At 30.8% G+C, this 20,119-nt stretch overlaps 1 protein-coding gene across 2 annotated transcripts in view; it reads left to right on the top strand.

Annotated features, from left to right (window-relative positions):
* Positions 1–11,472: 11,472 nt before the first annotated feature.
* The window catches only part of LOC129960431 (kinesin-like protein KIF11), a 47,041-nt gene continuing 38,394 nt past the window's right edge, over positions 11,473–20,119 (top strand). For both annotated transcript variants that reach the window (XM_056073856.1, XM_056073857.1), the window contains exons 1-4: positions 11,473–11,596; positions 15,442–15,589; positions 17,583–17,656; positions 18,828–18,903. In XM_056073856.1, the coding sequence (XP_055929831.1) occupies positions 11,556–11,596; positions 15,442–15,589; positions 17,583–17,656; positions 18,828–18,903 (339 nt within the window). In that variant the 5' untranslated portion in view covers positions 11,473–11,555. The remainder of the gene's footprint in view (positions 11,597–15,441; positions 15,590–17,582; positions 17,657–18,827; positions 18,904–20,119) is intronic.

Consider the following 20,119-nt stretch of genomic DNA (forward strand, 5'->3'; position numbering starts at 1 on the left):
ATGAGGGCCAGTTCACTGGGTTGTAAAGTGTGTAGGCGTTAGACAGTGACTAACCACAGTTGATCGCTAGTGATCTATCGCATATGCAATGTTATACAATCCTTCAGGTTAAAAAAGGTTACAAATTTCCACTAACAAAACTCGCCCTTTAATTAGCAATTTTACCAAAAATCACACGGTATGGGGTCGGGAAAATTTGCTGGCTATAGAGTAGGAAACGAACAGCTAATCACACTGAAATGTGTGAAATGCTATTGCAAACACCTCTACATACAGAGTCCATTATGCGTAAGGACACCATTTTGCGTAAATGTGGTAGACAAAACTCCTTTTCGCTGGTGAAGTTGAGGTAAGATGAACATGTTATGATATCTGAGGACCTATTCAGAGCATATTACAAGGTCATCATTGCTATTTTCATAGAAAAAGAATGGTCCAAGGGTAAATTAGAAAGTGAGCTCACACCAGAGCATAACTTTAGACGAGTATCGAGGATTATCTTTTGCACGTGGATTTTCAACGGCCAAAATTCGACAATTCTGGATGTTCGCCATTCCATTGAGATAAAAGTATACCTCACACTCCAGTGGATGTTCCACGATTATGAACCATCGACTTCCACTCGGACTAGAAAATCAGTGCAAAAGATAAGCGATGCTCAGGGTTCAGTAACAAGCAGCTGCTAATTGGGAATAATACGAAAACTATCATATGTAACATGCGAGTTTACAGACGTCGCTGTTACCTAGCGGAAAATGAAAGATGCCACGAATGAAGCCTATCATCATTTAAATCAATTATAAAAGAATGAAATGGGAGACGTCAATGACAATGCAACAATGATAAATAATTAAACTAGAAAAAGATCCTTCTGGAAACAAGTCTTGGAAAAGAGAATTTTAAATGTCAGGACACAATCACAGAATATATCTATATAATACACAGAAGCAAAGTATATTCTTACATTTCTAAACATCGGGATGTTGTATATCTAAAAAAAGAGTAATGCCCCATTTAAACAAATAAAAAAGTAATAAAACTTCTCCATTTATTTTCTTATTTTGAAAAATGTTTAAATGCACATGCATCAAAATTTAATAGCTTGAAGAGAACTAATGAAATAAATGAAAATTAAGGAGCAGAAATATTTACTTTCAATATTGAATAAAAATTATCAGGAAATTCCAGAAGCTACACGCATTTTAGATCTTCTGATTGTATATTTAATTTTTAATTTGGCGTTTCTTTTTATTTTATTTTAGTCTCTATTTTACTTTTTAAAATAAATCGTATTTCCTAAAATTGTATTTTCTTCGAGGCAATATATTACAATAACACGAATATAGATTTTAAAAAAATGAAAAATTACCTAATTGAATATCCTTATATGCAGCATAAATAAATAATATTATAATACAAAAATGAGAAACTGAAACTAAAAACCAAAACTAGATTTTCGGTAGCTGGAAACTGATCTAGAAAATCAGCGGATAAAGACAACGTTCACTATTTCAATTTTTTGACCTGTCATTCTATATCCGAAGATTTGGGGAAATTTTAAAAGGACATGATCCCAAAATGTTCCAAAAAGAGTGTGAAATGAAGAAGAAAGGATTTTGAAAGTAAGTTTTAATATTGCCAACGCTGGGATTCCAGCTATATCTGTGGTAGTTAACGGAAGTCTGAAATAAAGCAGCTTACCTCCATAAAATGATAAACCAGCCATATAATGATGATGCCATGTCCGCGATACAACGAAAAGGGGATGCAGTAGCTTCTGGGGGTAAAGACCCATGAGCACCCAAAAGCAGAAGTTCGAGCCATATAATCAGTGCTTGATATACTTACGCACTGCTTAGACATTGCTTAAGGCCCCTTTTTGGGGGGAGTGAAAGAAACCTTAAAAATGCCCGACTGATTAGATATCACAATGTACTATTTAAATGGACTTGTAAAGGACTCATATCTCAAATAACTTTGGGCTGTATCAAGTTTAAACGTGAAACTGCAAATAAAAATTTAGCATAAAACAAGTTATTTGAAATATATATAAATAAATTTGTATAGAATAAAAGTTTATTTATAATATAATGGGAAAAAATCTTCATTAAATATCAATTTAAACTCATAGATACAGTAAATATCTAATGGAAATCGCTTTTAGGTGACTAATTTATTGAATATGAGCATATTAGAATATATTAGAGTGATATGCCCTTTTTATCCTTTTTATTCTCATTTTTATGTATTTTATTTTTTATACAATTTATATATTTCTTTTTTTAATTGCTCTTTCTTTATTATAATTTCACTTTTTCCATTCTTGATTCTATATATATATATATTACATATGTATGATTCATGTAAATATCCTTTATATGTGGTTAGTGAAATAAAGTTTAAGACTGCTTACTTACTAATTAATCAAATAAGTTTTTGCCTAATTATTTATTCGTAGCAATATGTGTTTCGAAAATAATGCCGTATTCTTAAATATACTTTTGTGGAAATAATTAAAATTTCAGTGATGCTATTGGTTTATAAATTAACCATACCATTTGACTTTATTAAAAATCCCTTATTAAAAGCATTGTTAAATACGATTTTAAAATAACAGCCATTCTAGAATAAATACCATTGTTGTTTTATCCTGTATTACGAGACGCGATGACTATTTCACCGGAGATTGTGTGAGATTTCACCTTGCTCACTTATGAAATATTCTATACAAGAAAAATTTCAGCAATATGTTTACCTTGTTAAGAATTCAAAATGTGAAACTTTGAATGAAATCTTGTTAGTATTGGCAAGAAGGAGATTCTATACGTGGTTGAAATTCTTATTAAAAGTTACCAAAAGCAGAAAGACTACATACCGATAAGTTAAACCTTTTCACATTTTCCTTGTAAAACTGATTAAAAGAAGAAAAATAAATACAGGAAATTTTTCCGCTTTATGCATAAACAATTTAGTGCTAAGCTACCTATAAACACTTGGAATTCTTTAAAGCACTTGGAATTCTACAAATACTTGGAATTGGAGTCCAGGAGATATTCCTTCCTGAAAAATTTAAGAAACATCTTTTTCAATAAAGTATAAAAAAGAAACATTTAACTCTTTTGAATCAAATATTTCTTTTGAGAAGGAAGCAAGTATCTGGTTGAGTTGGAAAAAATATTTTTGTATAATCAACTTGTATGATTTGATGTATATTTGAATAATTCTCATAAAATTAGCAATTTTTTTTACCTTAGTTGCATAAAAGGTATTGTGGGAAACTTTGAGGACTATTTCAAAAGAGATTAATAAAATCATTTAAGGCAACAGTAGACTCTATTAGGCATTTTTGTGAAATTTTCACTGAGAGTTATGAAATGTTTTAGGTATATGAATCAAAATATAAATACGTCAAATTTCTTTTCTTTTTAAATTTTGATGCGAAATATTATTTTAAAAGATTAAAAATTGTATAATATTTTTAAAATTTCAAAATATTCCGGCGATTTAATTTTTAATTTTTTTCTACTATTTTTACCCCCCCCCCCCAATATAAATTTATTTAGAATAAAACTGGATATGGTTTTATGTAATTTCAATTAAATGCTAATTTTTTAGAAATATTTTTATTTACACTGACTGAATTTAAATTAATAAATTAATTGGAACTAAAATTGGTTTTTAACTATTTAAAATAACTCGAAATATAAATTGCATACTTTATTTTCTTTTAATGTTTAATAGAAATCTTTATCATCAATTCTATTGAATTTCTTCAAAAATTAAGACACCTGGAATTTTCAAAAATAATTAAATCTAATTACAATATCATTTTGTGGAAAGTAATTAAAATGTGCTTTTTTAATTTTGGGCCTTGAAATATTCGTTTTATTGAACAATATATCTTATATTACACTATTTTAGTTGGATATAAATATATATTTTTGTGAGGAAAGGATAAAAATAAAATGTCATGTTTTTGTCGACTTTTGCTTATTTCAAAGTCCACTGTCCCCTTAATAAACCAAAATTATTATTGAAATCTATTTTTATACTATATTCTTCATATTTAAAAAGTTATTTTAATTTTCTGCTAAATACGGTAGAAACTTTAAGGACAAATAATTGTTTTAATAAAAGGAGTCACTCTTCCATGTAAGAAGCATTTTCTTTGTATTCAAGGATAAAATAAGTGAAATTCTGGACACAAACATAAATTCTAGACAAACGAACGTAAATTGCAAAAAAAATGTTTCATTTTGTGTATTCATAAAAAGGCGATTTTCGAAGAGGTTTATTTAAAAAAAAATTGTTATTCTCAATTCTTTAAAATAGGGTAATGATTTATTCTAAAAAATTTCGAATACTACAGCACAAAATAAACTCATTTTTAATAGCTCATAATTTTATCATGTCTGTTAAAGCCTATTTTCTTCATAACTAGGTAGAAATTTACAACGCTGATTGAATATTTACAAAGTGAATTAAAAAATGGATTGCAAAATAAATAAGTTCTTAATGATGAAGCAAAACAAAAACCTAAAAAAAACACTTTAGGCTTTAAAAAAAAAGAAAAAAGAAGAAGAAAAATGTCCTTTAGACACCATTTTACCTCATGGATATGTCTCAGAATTAGTCTTCGTCTAATTCCACTCAAAGCCCTCCCCTCCCCCCCAAAAAAAATATTAATAAAGAAATATTGTTGCCAAAAGGATTTGCTTTTGATTTTCTTCTTATTAGAATAGTCTTAAAACTGTCATTTCGTATTTAATTCTTATTTATTTTTATTGTAGGGAAATATATTGATGAATCTGAAGAAATGTTTATTTAATTTTCTTCTCTGTGTAATTCGTAAAATATTGCCTTTAAACCAAGGTATCTTCACTCTCTATAGTAATTTATTTATTTATTTTATATAACTCATTCAGTAAACATTGTTTTAATTTTTTAATTGTTCGAAATATGATTCAGGAATGTTAACAACGACACCCTTCCAAAATCAAAATAATAAAGATATATCTCTGATGCTGGCAGTATCATATATTCCTTTTCATTTAATGGGATATTTAATCCTATTATTCTTGAACGGAATTTTCTTTTTATGGCTCAAAATAAGTTGGAGGAACTAATCTTGTATCCACGTTGATCCAATTTTCCATCAAATTAAGCTTATAAAAGTTATAGGTTCACTTACATTTCCTACTGTGATGATACAACTAATCCTTAAATATCGTTTACCTTAGTTTTCTTTTAGACAGTTTTAGTTCAGAAAAGAAAAGGAAATATATATATATATATATATTTTAAATTTTGAGCTCTTAATTGAAAATTTAATGCTACCTTATTTAGATTTATTTTATACGTAATTTTCTTAACAATTTTTTCAAAACACTATTGTCTAAGAAACCGAGTTAATACAAGGGGATAAAAGGAAACTTCTATTAAAAAATAACGTTTTAAAGAAAATAATTTTTTGCTAAATTGTTTGAAAACATTTGACTTTTTCAAATATTGATTCAAAATTATCATTCGACTTAACTTACAATACAAGCATTCGACCTATGAATGCTTGCGTTATTTCTTTTCTCAAATATATACATTACTTGTCTTCTTAAATATGTACATTAATTCTCTTTTTTAAACATAGTTCATTTCGCACTTCTTTCCTTCCTCTTTCTCATCGGTTCTTTGTCTTAAATTGTCTTCTTCATAATTTTTTCCCTCTTAAATTGATTAAACTATATTATATTTTGATATGACCTGCCTTGATTTATACAAAAATAAATTTAAATGATTTCATTCTGAAATTTAATCATTTAAAATTTTATCATTTAACAAAAATAAATTTAAATCATTTCATTCTGAAATTTTTAGCTAAAGAATTTTCTCTGAAAGAAATTGGGAACCTCAATGGAATTAAATCCACCACGAAATTTAGATTAGGAGTTGCCTTTTCAATCTTAAAATATTTTCAAATTGAAATTAATATCAGAAATTCCTTTCTTTGTATTTCCTTCTAAAACCTTGTATTTTTCGAAAGGAGTAACCACCTGTAGAATTTAGTTTAGTTATATTAACATTCCATTTTTTAAAGTAACACTAGGGCTATTTTTGGACGAACCTAGTAATTTTGAGCCACAGTTAGATGACGAGGACGACACCTGAGAAAGCACCGCCTCTCCAAACTTCTACACCACTCCAGCGGGAGAGCGTTTGCCCCCGATGGATTTAACATGCACCAGACCCGCTTACACGACGGTTCTTCGGTGGAATCGGGTCTCAAACCAGAAACCCTCTGGTTCCGACGCCAAGATCTTACCACCAGGCCACCGCGGCCCTCTAACCATTTGTGAGAATGGTTCTATTAGAAGAAATCAGAGTGGCTGAAAATTCATGAAATGAGACATGTGTGGTGTATAACTATGTAAGTAGAGTTAAAGAACAAGAATATTCCATAATTTTTTAAGTATGAAGTATTATGATAATACTTGGTGCGCAGTATTGATTATTAAAAATAAATAAACTACATTTTAAAATTATACTCACTAACATTTAAGAAGATAACACAAAAAAAGAGTTTGAAAAGTGGTATTAAAACATTATTTTGTTATAATTTCATTGGCATCTTTTACAAAATGCAATTGGTTAAGCAAAATTATCTTTATCGAATCAAAGCAAGTTACGAGTTTAAAGAAATGCTTAATATTATATGAAGCACAAAGGATCTCTTGTGATCGAAATATTGAATAAATCAATTGAAATTACTCGTTCGAATCCAAGAAAATTACGATACTTCCTCCTTGATCTAATTTGGTGGCCGTTAAAAGAACCGGGGAAATTTCCATGGCTATAAAACTGCAATTTATTCACGGCTCTAAAAGGCTTCGTGAGTTATCTAAATTTCCCACCTAACTGAATTAAGAATTCGAGGAACTGTTTCCTCCATCAATTACATTTTACGTCGATACATGATATTCTCACTTTTGTTTAAAATGAGCGTTTGATAGTTACAGGACCTGATGGGAAAACGAAATACTTTTGTGTACTGTTTTCGAGTGATTTAATCATCCTTTGGAAATTGGATTTTTCGAAGTCAATTACTTGAAAACAACTAAAAGTGAAATTTCATCAACTAGAAAGAAGCAAGCGTAACCTTTATCTCTTTATATTTTTATTGTTGGTGCAAGATAGATTGTATTCAATTTTGTAGATTAAGCAAGGTTTATAATAAGACAAAACTAGACGCATCTTGAAACCAAGGGAACTCTATTGAGATTACATCAGTTTGATAAACTATAATTATTAGATCAAAAAATATATTTGTAAGATAAATAATCGTGAACTAAAGGAAATGAATACAAAAATATTTATGCTCTTTGCATGCAAGATTGTATCTGATCCGTGTTTCGAAAAATAGGCATTTTACTATTGAAATCCTTAATTTAGCTGTTTTTGCTATATTGGGACATCATGTCCTTGAGTAAAGATTGGAAGAATCTCAGAACCAGATTCGGAGGGCCGTAGATTCGAGACCATATTCTAAAAATATCTACTATTATATGAGGGCATAGTAGAAATTAAATTAGCTGGGATTAATTATAGTCTCGCTGAAATAGCGCGGAATGAATTGAGTCGAACAGTACAGGTTCAGGAAAAATTAAAAGGTCTTCCCTTCGTTATTTTCTGTCTTAGCTGCAAAATTCATTTTGATATTTTCTTGTAAAGTAGCTTTTTTTCCCATTACTCATTTCAATTTACAGTTGGATTATTTGCTTTATTGATAATGAAAAGAAATCTCTGTCTATTACACGCTTTGATGGAAATTTGACGGTGTAATTCCTGTTTCACAACTAGAGGATGTTAATTTTGAGTCCACTTTCAAGGAAATATACTCCACGTTTGTAGTTTCTCTAACGAATGTTAAATCTGGTCATATTTAATCAAGCGCATTTATGTTAATGTGATTTTGAAAGACATAATGTGGGATCTTATTGAAAAAAGCCAGTTTTCAGGAACCTCTAATATGATTTTAATTAACTAGTTTTGTTATGTTTGCATCCCGTTTTAAAGATATTTGAGCTTTTATTAAAGAAGAACGAATCCTTTTTCATCGTGACTGGTTGAATAAGACGACATGTAAACCGGTTTCACATTCTCTTAAGTTCCAAATAGTCATCAGCAAGGAATGACTGCATGATTAGGTTGGATGTAACCCACAAAAAATGGTGGACCCTTAGAGAAACCAAGCATTACATTCATGATCTTTCGATCTCAAAGCCAAGATTCTATCACAAAAGTAATTTAGTTTAACTGTGAAACGGAATTTTACTGTATCATATCGAATTTTCTACAAGATATTCATTACAAACTGATTCAGAAGTTAACAGCAAATTTGAAAAATCTATAGGCTACAAATTCCTGAAAATGAAAGTTAAAAGCCCAGAAACGATGGAAGAAAAAGAGCAATTTTTAGTCATGAAACCCTTTTATTTTATAATTGAATGGTTGCATGATTTATAGTTTAAACCACAAGTCGCTTTCGCAGTTACTGGAGTGATGTTTTGCATAAGATAGGACATGCATTTTGCTTTTAAATGCTTTGTGCGTCCTCCTCCAATCAGGAACTCAGCTTCAGAAGACGAATTATTCTTTTTTTTATATCTTTGAAACAATTATGCTTTTCTAATTGTATCATACAACTAGATAGTGCTTAATTCATCGAAAACTGTGGTTTCTTAATAAGAAAATAATTACTCTCCCAACTAATGCCTTATCCTATGTAACGCTCAATTGTATCAATATCAGAACTATATAGTGGATTAAATTGTAAAATTTGTTACCAATACATTTTAATTTTGTAACGAAGCATATGCAGTTTCGTTTCCTTCATTTCTGTGCAAATGTCAGTTTTTTGTCTTATTTTTCGCTTGCGAATCACTAATTTTTAAATTTGTTTTTGGGATTCAAATTAAACTGCACTTGATTGCTTTGATTGAATAAACTATCAGTTGTTTCTGAGTAAATAATTATTAAAAAGCAAAAATTTTGAAGCCCAATTAAAATTTCTATAAAAATAAAAAAAGAAGAAAATTACCTAGTGTAATTAGAGAGTCTACTCTGAGCGTGTGTGATTAGTTTTTTTATGTGAAGGTTTTTATGAATATTTTGTTATAAATATTACCAAATCTTAATCTAGGCATTGTAAAAAAACTAATTTCCATTCATAAGAATTTACACTCATGTCCATAAATTAAAGATAATTCAGAGTCACTCAGAAATCGAACTCTAAAATACATATATCACCAATAAAATGACTACACACATCTTCAAAAATCATATGCAAATTGCAGAAAGCCACCAGATGACAAGGATAGTACGTCACAATGACGAGAGTGTAAGAGAGTGATGTATAAGGAATACAGGCAAAGAAGTAAAATTGTTCGCAAGCGCTTTATAAGCCTTTCAGTGCAATAATCTCATAGTTATGACATAAAACACGCATTTAGATGATTTTTTTACATGGTAGAATTAACGGCTGTCTGGAATGTGAGCGTACCCAGATGGAATATCCCAGGAACTTGGAATCACCCAAAGTGTCATCTCCAAGCTTTGGCAATGATTCCAAGATGATGGTAATGTGAGTAGACGTTACAGCACAGGTCTCCCCCGAGTTACAATGCCGAATGAGGATCGGTATCCATGGACCGGTATGGCAGTTACTTCCAAAAAAAAAAAAAACAAAAAAAAAAAAAAAAACAGACCGAGCACATCGTCAGACCTGTCTCGTCAGCTCCCTTCAGCCACTGGTACGACAGTTTCAAGGCAGACCGTGTACAGACGATTAGGGCAGATTGGTCTATATGCTCGTAGGCCAGTCAGATGTGTTCCACTTACTGCAACTCACTGTCGACTGCAGTTAGCCTGGCGTAGAGAGCATGCATTGTGGACACCATAACAGTGGGCTTGTGTGATGTTTTCAGACGAGTTTAGGATTAGCTTGTAGTCTGATTCTCGCCGGACTTTCATATGGAGAGAGCCAGGCACCCATTACCACCAAGAGAGCATCATTGAACGACACCGTTACGGTGGTGCAAGATTGCTTGTTTAGGGAGAAATTATTCTGGGTTCCAGAACTCACCTGTATGTTCAAATTGGAACCATGACAGGCCAAATCTATTGGGACGTCATTCTGGAACAACATGTACGTTTGTTTCGGGGCGCCATGGGCGTAGAATTCGTGTTTATGGGTGACAACGTCCGTCCTCACAATGCAAACATCGTAAACGAATGCCTTCGATCAGAGGATATCCCCCGTATGGACTGGCCAGCATTCTCACCGGATTTGAATCCAGTAGAGCATGTGTGGGACATGCTTGGCCGAAGAGTTGCAGCCCATCAACCACCTCCTACATGTCTACCGGAACTTCGGAGAGCATTGCTTGATGAGTGGTGTAATATTCCCAAGATCAGATCGATAATTTCAAACTCAGCTTGCCTAGGCGTTGTACGGACTGTATTGCATCGTCTGGGAGACATTCTATGTATTAACCATCCTACCAACCATGCAATATTGGTTTTTGTAATTTTTTTTTTTTTTTTTTTTTTTGTAATTTGCTTCAGGGAGCAAAAAATCGCAATTTTTATTAATGCTATCCAACATATAGCATCTTTTTTGCTCTTTACCTTTTGTTTAATAAATAGGCTTTACAAATAGGGCGCATTTGTCTTGCTTCTGACTCTTTCTTTTCCTGAATTTGCATTATCCTTAATTTATGGACATAAGTGTATTAGGAACTATATAAAATAATTGTTTTACCATTTATTGCCATTTTACGATTTTAAACTTTTTTATGCTAATGTATTCTTAGCAGCGGGGAAATCGTTTGAAGAAAAATATGGTACTGAGGAAAATTTCCTCTTATAAAAAAGGACATTGAGAGTTTTAATGTTGCTAGAACCTTTTCTGGGGCTAAAATGCTTAAAAGAATTGCGTGTGAAAAAATTTTTAAGACACATACAGTATTCTTTAAAAAATGATATGATCGCAAGGATCAAATTCTACCAATGTGAAATCTTTTATTTGCTTTTCAGATCTTCTTTCAAGGCATTCATATGTAATTATTTAATAAAAACACATGATCCGTTATTTGTATGGTCTTAAGAGCCTTCTGTTGGGATGATTTGAAGTAATTTCATTATAAATATTCCCTATAGAATCATTCCTCATTTATAATAGCATTGACTTCAATAATATATTCATAACAGCGATAAGCATAAAGATATTTTATAAATAGGCTTTTATTGGAATTTTCCAGATTATTAGACTTGAAATCATTAGGTTTGACTACTTTAGTCACTATGCCAATTAAATGGCAATTTAATTCACAGTTAGTAGTAAGGAGAAATTTCTTTGAATAATACTCATCCAAAGTTTCAAGAGTTCAAGTTATGACCGTCGTTATTCACTTCGGAAAACTCTGCTACACTAGATACAACACATAATACTAGAAATTTCCTTCTAAGAGAAATGTTTTGATGATTTAGTCACAGTTGCTGCTATGGAGTCGAATGAATGTTTGCAGGTCTTCGTACGATGTCGGTGAGCTCATTGATGTTCTGTATGTTTTTATTGTTAAAGTAACGATGAATTTGGGTCACCAATCAATATTTTTTAAATATTTCTTCTATTAAGTTTGGAATAATTACTGAAACTTTAATTGTAATGTTTGTTTTATTGGGAATAAAATGATCTTCAATAAACTATTATATGTACTTTTAATAAATTCTTAATATTAAAATCTTCGATGGATGTTGAGATTTAATAGAAATAAAATCATGTTTACCTTTTAAGATTTGATTCCAAATAATGACTAACATAGATATACTTCATATGTAATAAATATTACAAGAAATCTAGAAACACGCTATCAATATTTATCACTTTCAATATATAGATAAAATCTTTAAACATCTACTTCAACCTTGCAATTAGTAAAACCTCTATGTTGAAAAATGAAATGATATGCAATAATACAAGCTCGAATTCTCATAATTTATAAAATTTGTTTCATTTTTTTCGTAGAATTTATCACTTGGTATAGTTTTATTTTTTGTATTACGTATAGTATTACACTGGTTATTCATGATGCATCATGTATACTAAACATTTTAAATGCATATACTAAAATATTTTAAATAGAAATCTTTTATTTTGTATTAAAAATATACTAACTGGAAAAATCTTTTATGACGATTACTCTTAAGCTGAAGTCTTAAAATCTAGGTTTATCTCTATTTATTCACAACCAGTTCATTAATGGCAAACCATCAAGCATAGTATTAAATTCCCAAATTTTTGTTTTTGTAGAAATCACCTTTAGCCTAATATCTGCAAATGAAATCGAAAACAATCGTTTAAAAATTATTTAATGGCGATAAAAAAAATCCATCTTTCCCATTTTGCCGCCTAGACGAAACAGTATGGTATAATTTTTACAGTTTTTTTTTTTTGTACCAAACGCAGTACTTGTTCTTACGATGGGCTTCGGCAAGTAAAAATGGTTTCAGAAATGCTAAGGTAATTTTCATTTTGAATTGAGTAGCAGTTCTTGGGAAATGTTTTAGCCATTTTTAAGTCAAGGAAATTTTCTTTAATTAAATAGTAATTTTTAAACTATTCTCACTCGGGAATTCAAATGTTGCCCCATCTTTCATGAAAGAACTTTAACCAGTGATAGAAGCTCATGTTCTTTTGAAGTAACCTGTATTTCTATCTACATAAATATGACGTGAATGCTTTACAAGACAGGATTATGAATTGGGACATATGGTAATCGGAAGGTGATGAACAACGTGTCCTACTTCAGACTCATGCCAAATATTTGCAGCATTACCTTAAGACATTTTGAAACATGCTATTTAATATTGCTAACATTTCTATGCCAAAAAACAACCTTGTCATATTTTTTTATATAATTTTTCTTCCTTGTTGGATTTATCGTACTCCATACGTTCTTCTAGTTCTATTAGATGCAATCAAACTTTTGTAATCTGGGGCGCTGAGTCTAAAAAATCATTTGTAATAATAATTCCTGTGGGAGCTGGCCGGATTACTTGTTGGCTTGTCAAATTTCCCCTTTTCATTTTTTTCCAGTAGATGATCTCTCTTTGGGACAGTTAGCGGTTGGCTGGAATTAGGCAATATTTGTCCTCCTAATCATCTCGGATAGAGGACGAGAGGCTTCTTTTGGCTTTATAAACTTGGATTTCTTTAAAATAATGTATCGGACTTTCACGCAGATACATCATTGTTTGGCTTAAGAATATCCATTTTGGATAAATTAGCAAATATATATTACTGATAACCGAAGTTAGGGTGGGATACGCTTATTTCGGATGAAGTGTAGTTTAGTGTACCCCCTGAATTTATCGCCAATATGGCAACCCAACGAATCGATCATCTGGCTACCTTAATGCTGTTTTGTTTACTTTTTACAATGGTTGCATTGTACATGAACTACAACTATTTTGTGAAAAATGTTAAATTAAAAATAATAAAAAATATCTATTAAAGACTTTAGTTTAGTTCTGCATTATAATTAAAAGTTTTTTACTACTAATAAGACACTGCATTTTTATTTTTAATGTAATTACGAAAAGAAAATATTTATTCTTTTGCAATTTTTAACTGTCAGTATGCACTTTAAAAAATCGTCTGAATTTTTACTTTAAAAATCTGCAATGGAATTCTTTGCAATTCTCGTAATTCTTTTTGTGCTCTGATGGTTTCCTTGATAATTTTTTATATCAGTAATTGTGCAAGAATGGATGGCAGGAAGTATTTTGAATCTACAGAATGGATGAAGGGTGAGTGGAATATAATTTACGAGTTAATGAAGTTAGGATAAGATGTTTGTTTGTATGTACTGTTCCTGTTATTCATACAGACCTTATGTTCAATGTACTAGCGAAGCTACTAGGTTCACGCTCCCCTTGATAGCGAAGCCGTAGGATGTTTTTTAAGTTGAATTCTGCCCGGTGCCTTCAGATGCTGAAAGGCATCGCATGCTCTAAATTTTGCTCTTTACACAACAGACCAACGCTGCCGGTTTGAAAAACTTCTTGATTTCAAAATTGTTAAGATAAGCAGCAATAGCTAAAAAAAATAAAAATCTCAGATACAGATTAAATAAATCTCAGATTAAAATAAAAATTACAATAATTATCTGTAAAGATCATAATATTAATGCAGAAAGTGGTAACTGTAACTGTTTCGCAGAAGTGTTTATTTTGACCGCCATCTTTATTGGCGCCTTGGCATCCTTGGCCCAGCAAGGGGCACACTAAACTACACTTTTACCTTTATTTCTTCATAATCATCTTGAGAAATCATCATCATTTATTTTTTTCTGAGGTGTATATGTGTATTTAAATTCAATTTCGTATTTTAATTTATAAAGCCTGCTTACATAACATATTTTGAAAATTACTGTTATTAAAGAGAAGGAAAAAAAATAGCATTGGTTACGAGATGGTAAGTTTCTCTTACTTCAGTTTTCAAAATGCCGCATGAGGAAAGTGGTTTTACTTGTTAAGTAATGATATTTTGATATGAAAGCAAACTGAAAAAAGTATTGATTTAAACGCATCAAAGGCTAAAATTAATAATTGGCAATTTAAATGTATTTTTAAATTTTAAACAATAAAATCAAATAATTTCATTTCATTAACAAATTACAGGATTTTTTGAGTGATAATAATTAATGTTTACCTTGTTTTGTGAGATTTGCATGATTTCTGTATTAAGATAATGCAACTTTTCAGATTAAGCTGCTATGTTATTGTAACTATTTAGATTGTTGAACGAGCACCTTTGAAGAGATATTGTTTGGCACTGAATATTAGTAAGATGGTACCGACAATATTACTATTAAAGTTGAGTTTTGGATTGGAAATTGTAGTTCGAAGCAACGCTCTGCCAAAGAACTACCTTATGGTGTATATGGTAAACGTTGTTAAGCTCTCTGAACTAAAATTGAATAAAAATTGTGGTGAAGAAATTTGTAGAGGGAAATGCCATCTCAAGTAATGTTCTGGGTTTTTTTTATTACAGTTCAAAATTGCAATAAAATAACTAGAGTGGTACTTGAGATGGCATCCAAAAGGATACCAGGATGTTTTATTCCAAAATTAGTTCTACCTGTTGCTTGAAATCTAGGTGTTTAACTGTATTAAGCTAGATAAGTAGACCGTCTCACCTTTTTTGTATGCTTTGAAAATATGTAGATAATCGTCAATTGAATATGACCAACAATAATGGATTGTGAAGCATACATCAATTAATTTATGATGATCTATTAGAATATAAAATAAAAACTAGGTTTAAAAAATACATTTAAATCTAAAGCAGTTTTAATAATGTATGGAGTTTTAATATTCTTCCAGGCCTTTGCTGGAATCGGAAATGCAGCAACCGATACCAGTTGAAGTTCATGCTGAAGTGAATAAAATTATAGTTCGTGATGTTGGATGCAATAAGAATGCAGTGAAGGCTTACTCTTTTGATAAAGTGTTCGGCCCTGAAGCTGGACAAGTAAGTATAAATATGTGAGATGTGAAGAATGTTTGTGAAATCCAGGAACAGAAAAGTCATTCTTATTTCTTCAAAGAATTTTCCGATTAGAAATGGAATTCTTGTTAGAAATTTATTTCATAATAAACATCTCTTATCAAATTGTTTCTAATATTTAATTACCAACGTTTGAAAAATCTTTATAATCATAATTATTTATGTGGAAATTAAAATCGAATGCTTACGGTATAACTTCACATTAAAATTAACATATTTCAAGAAGAAATATCAGACTTTTCCTCACTATCAAAAAATTATTTATAGATTGAAAATAATCTTACTTTTTACGAAATAGATGCAAGCTTATTGTATTATAAAGTATTTTTTAATTGTTTCTTGTATGTTCCCATTTGATGTTCAATGGGGGATGTTTAGACCTCTTTTCATTAACATTTGGGTCGGAAATAGCATAACCACATACAATTGTCGTGCCAAGTCGGTATTTTAAATTTCATTCTTCTACATCGCTTCATTTTTACTTATCGTGTTTTCGCATACGAACAGGCAATCCATCAAAATGAACCCTTTGACATATTTTGTTCACCCTTTGAAAGATCGACAATTCTAACTATAAATTCATATAAGTAATAAATACATCCATAAAGCTCGTGGTTTTATACTAATATGTTCACATGCATGTGTGCCGATTAATAATTCTTAAAACAAACGTTTGTAGTTTGGGTAAAATATAACAAATGCTTTATTTAAAGTATACACAATCGCTAGCTATACTCTTTATCCATCTATTTGTCAAATTGTGGATGCCTTCCAAGAAAAATCGTTCACATTTTAAGGTGATCCCATCAGGAAGCCATTTTTTGACATCTTCGTGGTTGTCGAATTGTTACTGGGAAAGTGCATGAGACATCGATGAAAATAAGTTTTTGTCCGAAGGGACCAGGTCTGGAGAACAGTAAGAGGCTCCAGGCAAGTCCAGAAATGATGCCTTTGACGTTTTTCACAAAGTGTGATAAGGCATTGTCTTGATGCAAATTCGCTTTCCCTTGTCTTGTAACCGAATCTGGACGTTTTTCAATCAATAAAGGATTCAAATTGATCAGTTGTAATCAGTAGTGAAATGTATTGACAGTTTCACTTGGTTTCAGAAATTCATGATACATCGCTCTTCTGATCCCATCAAAATTTAAAATCTCCACTATTGAATCATCTGAACCAACGCGTAAACGCACCTTGCTTTCGAACGTTGTCACCGTAAGTTTGAAGAAGGATACGCCGGTTTTCATTTGTGTTTTTTTTATTGAAAAAGAAAAACAGCACGTGCTGTTTGTTTGGTTTGATACTAAACATGTTTAACACACAAATACAATAACTTGAACTCGATTATACATTAGCGGCGTTTTGACAAGTACTGTTCAAACAGCAAATTGATTTAATAGTTGACACAGAACTAATTCTTGCTTTTAGTGCCATCTAGATGAGATATCAAGAATTAAGTGGCATCCTTAATATATTTTAAAATGTATATTTTTCAGTTAGAAATGATTAAACAAATTTATGAAAATGCAATTTTCTTGCATTCGGAACATTTTTTACTACGAATACGAGAAAAATAAAACTGATATATCCTTTTAAAAACTGGGATTTTGTTGCAGAAATGAGATTTATCGGTTTTATCAGCAGTTTGTAAGAAGGATTTCATTAGCAACTTGATCATATCACATGTGGTAATACATTATAACACTGTGGAGAATCAGTTTATAATATCATTAAGAAATTAAAATTTACTACAAAGAAATTCATGAAAAGAATTGAAATACTAATGGTTGCATAAATCCATAGGAAAGAAAAAAAATATCCTCTGCAATATCAGTACCAATGTAATATAAGTTAGTAATATAGTGTTATGTATTTACTCATGAATTGTGATTAGTTGAAAAATATCCTGTGTAACTTAAAAAATATAAATATTGATTTCCTTTTTTCACTTTTGTAGGCTTTGGTATACAATAACGTCGCTGCTCCACTTATTCAAGAAGTTCTTATGGGATTTAACTGCACTATACTTGCGTAAGATTGGTTTTGAAGTTAAAGCTTCAGCATATCTCGAATTATATTATAATATAAATGAAGAATATTCTTAACAATTAATTAGTATTCGCCAAGTATTTTGCCAAAATATTACGCATGGAAGACACCACATAAAAAGGACCCAAAACTACCCATTGACGAGCTTCCATTTCAAAATTACAATATAAATTTTTTTTTTCAAATGAGTAAAATAAGCTGTTGACCAATCAATTCTCAAAGAAAAGTTCGTATACGATCAAATATAATCGGATATTATTTGTCCAATAGCTAATTACCATGATCGATGAAATAGAAATGAGCTTGGTTTTCTTCTCCTTTAAATGCTTAATTCAATCCTTTTCCTCTCTCTGAAACAGTTTAAATTTCAGAGCTTTTAAAATACTAATGCTTTATTTGGTATATCATAAAATATGAAAGTGCTAAATTATTATTGTTATAGCTATAATAAGCACTAGAGATTTTTGATTATACTTTAAGAAAATAATTCTTCCCAAATAAAACTTTTTTTAAAAAAAATCAAGCCTAAAAGCTCAAGTTAATTTTGATTTCATTACTTCCTCGGTATAATTTGTGCATAATGATTAAACACAAATGCAAAAAAAAGTTTAGTCAGAATAAGGGGCACAAAAGCGATAAGAAATCACATAAATTCTTGTATAAATGTGCATTGTACAGGATTTGGACAAAAGTACAAAGATGCATCTCAAAACTTTCACCCGAAATTGTTGAAAACTAGTTCGTATTTTCTTGTTTAGCCGGTTGAGAATACTTTATCTTTCTACACCAAGTTCTGATGGAATTTTCCATGGAACATGTTCCTCTTCTCTGTGCCGATGAATGTGCTGCCTTTTTTGTGCGCATTTTTAAGCTAAAATTTCTGTTGAATAATATATTGACCTTTTGATACAATAAATAAAGAATTTTGCTGCTCTCATTTGCTTTGTAATTTTAAATTTTAGTTTTCAGTAGTTTAGCTTAAGGTACCATTTTGAAAAAATAATACGCGATTCATAAAGAAACTACAACACATTAAAATGAAGTATAATTTCACTTTCTGAAAAGATGGGCAACGAAACTGAATAGTCTTCAAGTGAAACTTTTCTTAACTTTTATTTCTCGTAAGTCATGCGAAGCTTCCTTTTTTTTCCAGTTATGGACAAACTGGAACTGGAAAGACTTTCACTATTGAGGGCGATCGCAATGCTGCATTAAATAATACCACAGAAGTAAGCCGTCTTTATTTTAAAGCAAAATCAAATCATATAGATTTTTAAGTCATTAATAAAATCATTGTAAGCGAAAAGATTTGAAAAACAATAGTTGTTTAACTTAGTTGTTAACAACTTTAACAATAGTTGTTTTAATATTTATCCGTTTAAGGCAAAGGGTGTGAACTAATTCTTTAAAAGTGATCTTATCTTTAATTTTTCAAAATTTCTCAACTGTAATTTATATTTGTGCGCCAGGATTCTACAAATCCTTTGTAATATGATTTATGCAATGAATTGGCATCAGCGAAATGTATTGAATTTTTAAGACCGTGTTTTATGGAGCATAGTCATATGTGGCTGTCATTTCATAACCCCCCCCCACACACACACACTTGATAAAAAAGTAAGCCAAACCGAATAAAGATTTAATTTGAAGACGGATATAGCTTATATTTTAAAGAAAATTAAATGTGCTAAAACTAGTAATGTATTCCATTTTTTTTCTTTCTTTGTGGGCTAATGCGTTTCATACTTCAATGTTGATTTTCTTTATTTTTTCTATGCAACTTCACAAAGTGATGATTTGGGTGCCTGTTACTTTAAAAGTTACCCAAAATCTGCCTCTAATTAACCTTATTTAATGATCCAATAAGTTGAAATTCTTGATGGTTATTCTGCATTTACTTGGGCGAGACGCGGTGGCCTGGTGGTAAGGTCTCGGCAACGGAACCAAAGGGTTTCAGGTTCGAGACCAGATTTCACCGAAGAACCATCGTATAAGCTGGTCTGGTGTATGTTAAATCTTTCAGGGCTAAACGTATTTTCGCTGATGTGGTGTGGAAGTTTGGAGAGGGGGAGCTATCTCAGGTGTCGTCCTCGTCATCCCACCGCAGTTCAAAATTAAGAGATCTGTCCCAAAATAGTCCTAGTGTTGTTTTAAAACAGGACGTTAATATAAGTAAATTAACTCAAACAAACTGCATTTACTTGGATTCGGCAAAATCAGGATTATACCTCTGGCGCTTCCCGAAGTACGAAACGGAAAACATCTGTGTAGTATTTCGGATTCTCACCTACATTATTCAGCGAAATAAATTCTATGTATATTATTCATCCCGCAAGTTTTAATTATTGTGCTTTCATCATTCCTATTTGTTGCTTTTAATATTTTTTCTTGCATTATTAAGTTTAGATCTCAAACATTGCACCCGTTTTTGAAAAAAGAAATAGA

Source organism: Argiope bruennichi, chromosome X2 (assembly GCF_947563725.1).
Source record: "Argiope bruennichi chromosome X2, qqArgBrue1.1, whole genome shotgun sequence".
Taxonomy (NCBI): Eukaryota; Metazoa; Arthropoda; class Arachnida; order Araneae; family Araneidae; genus Argiope; species Argiope bruennichi.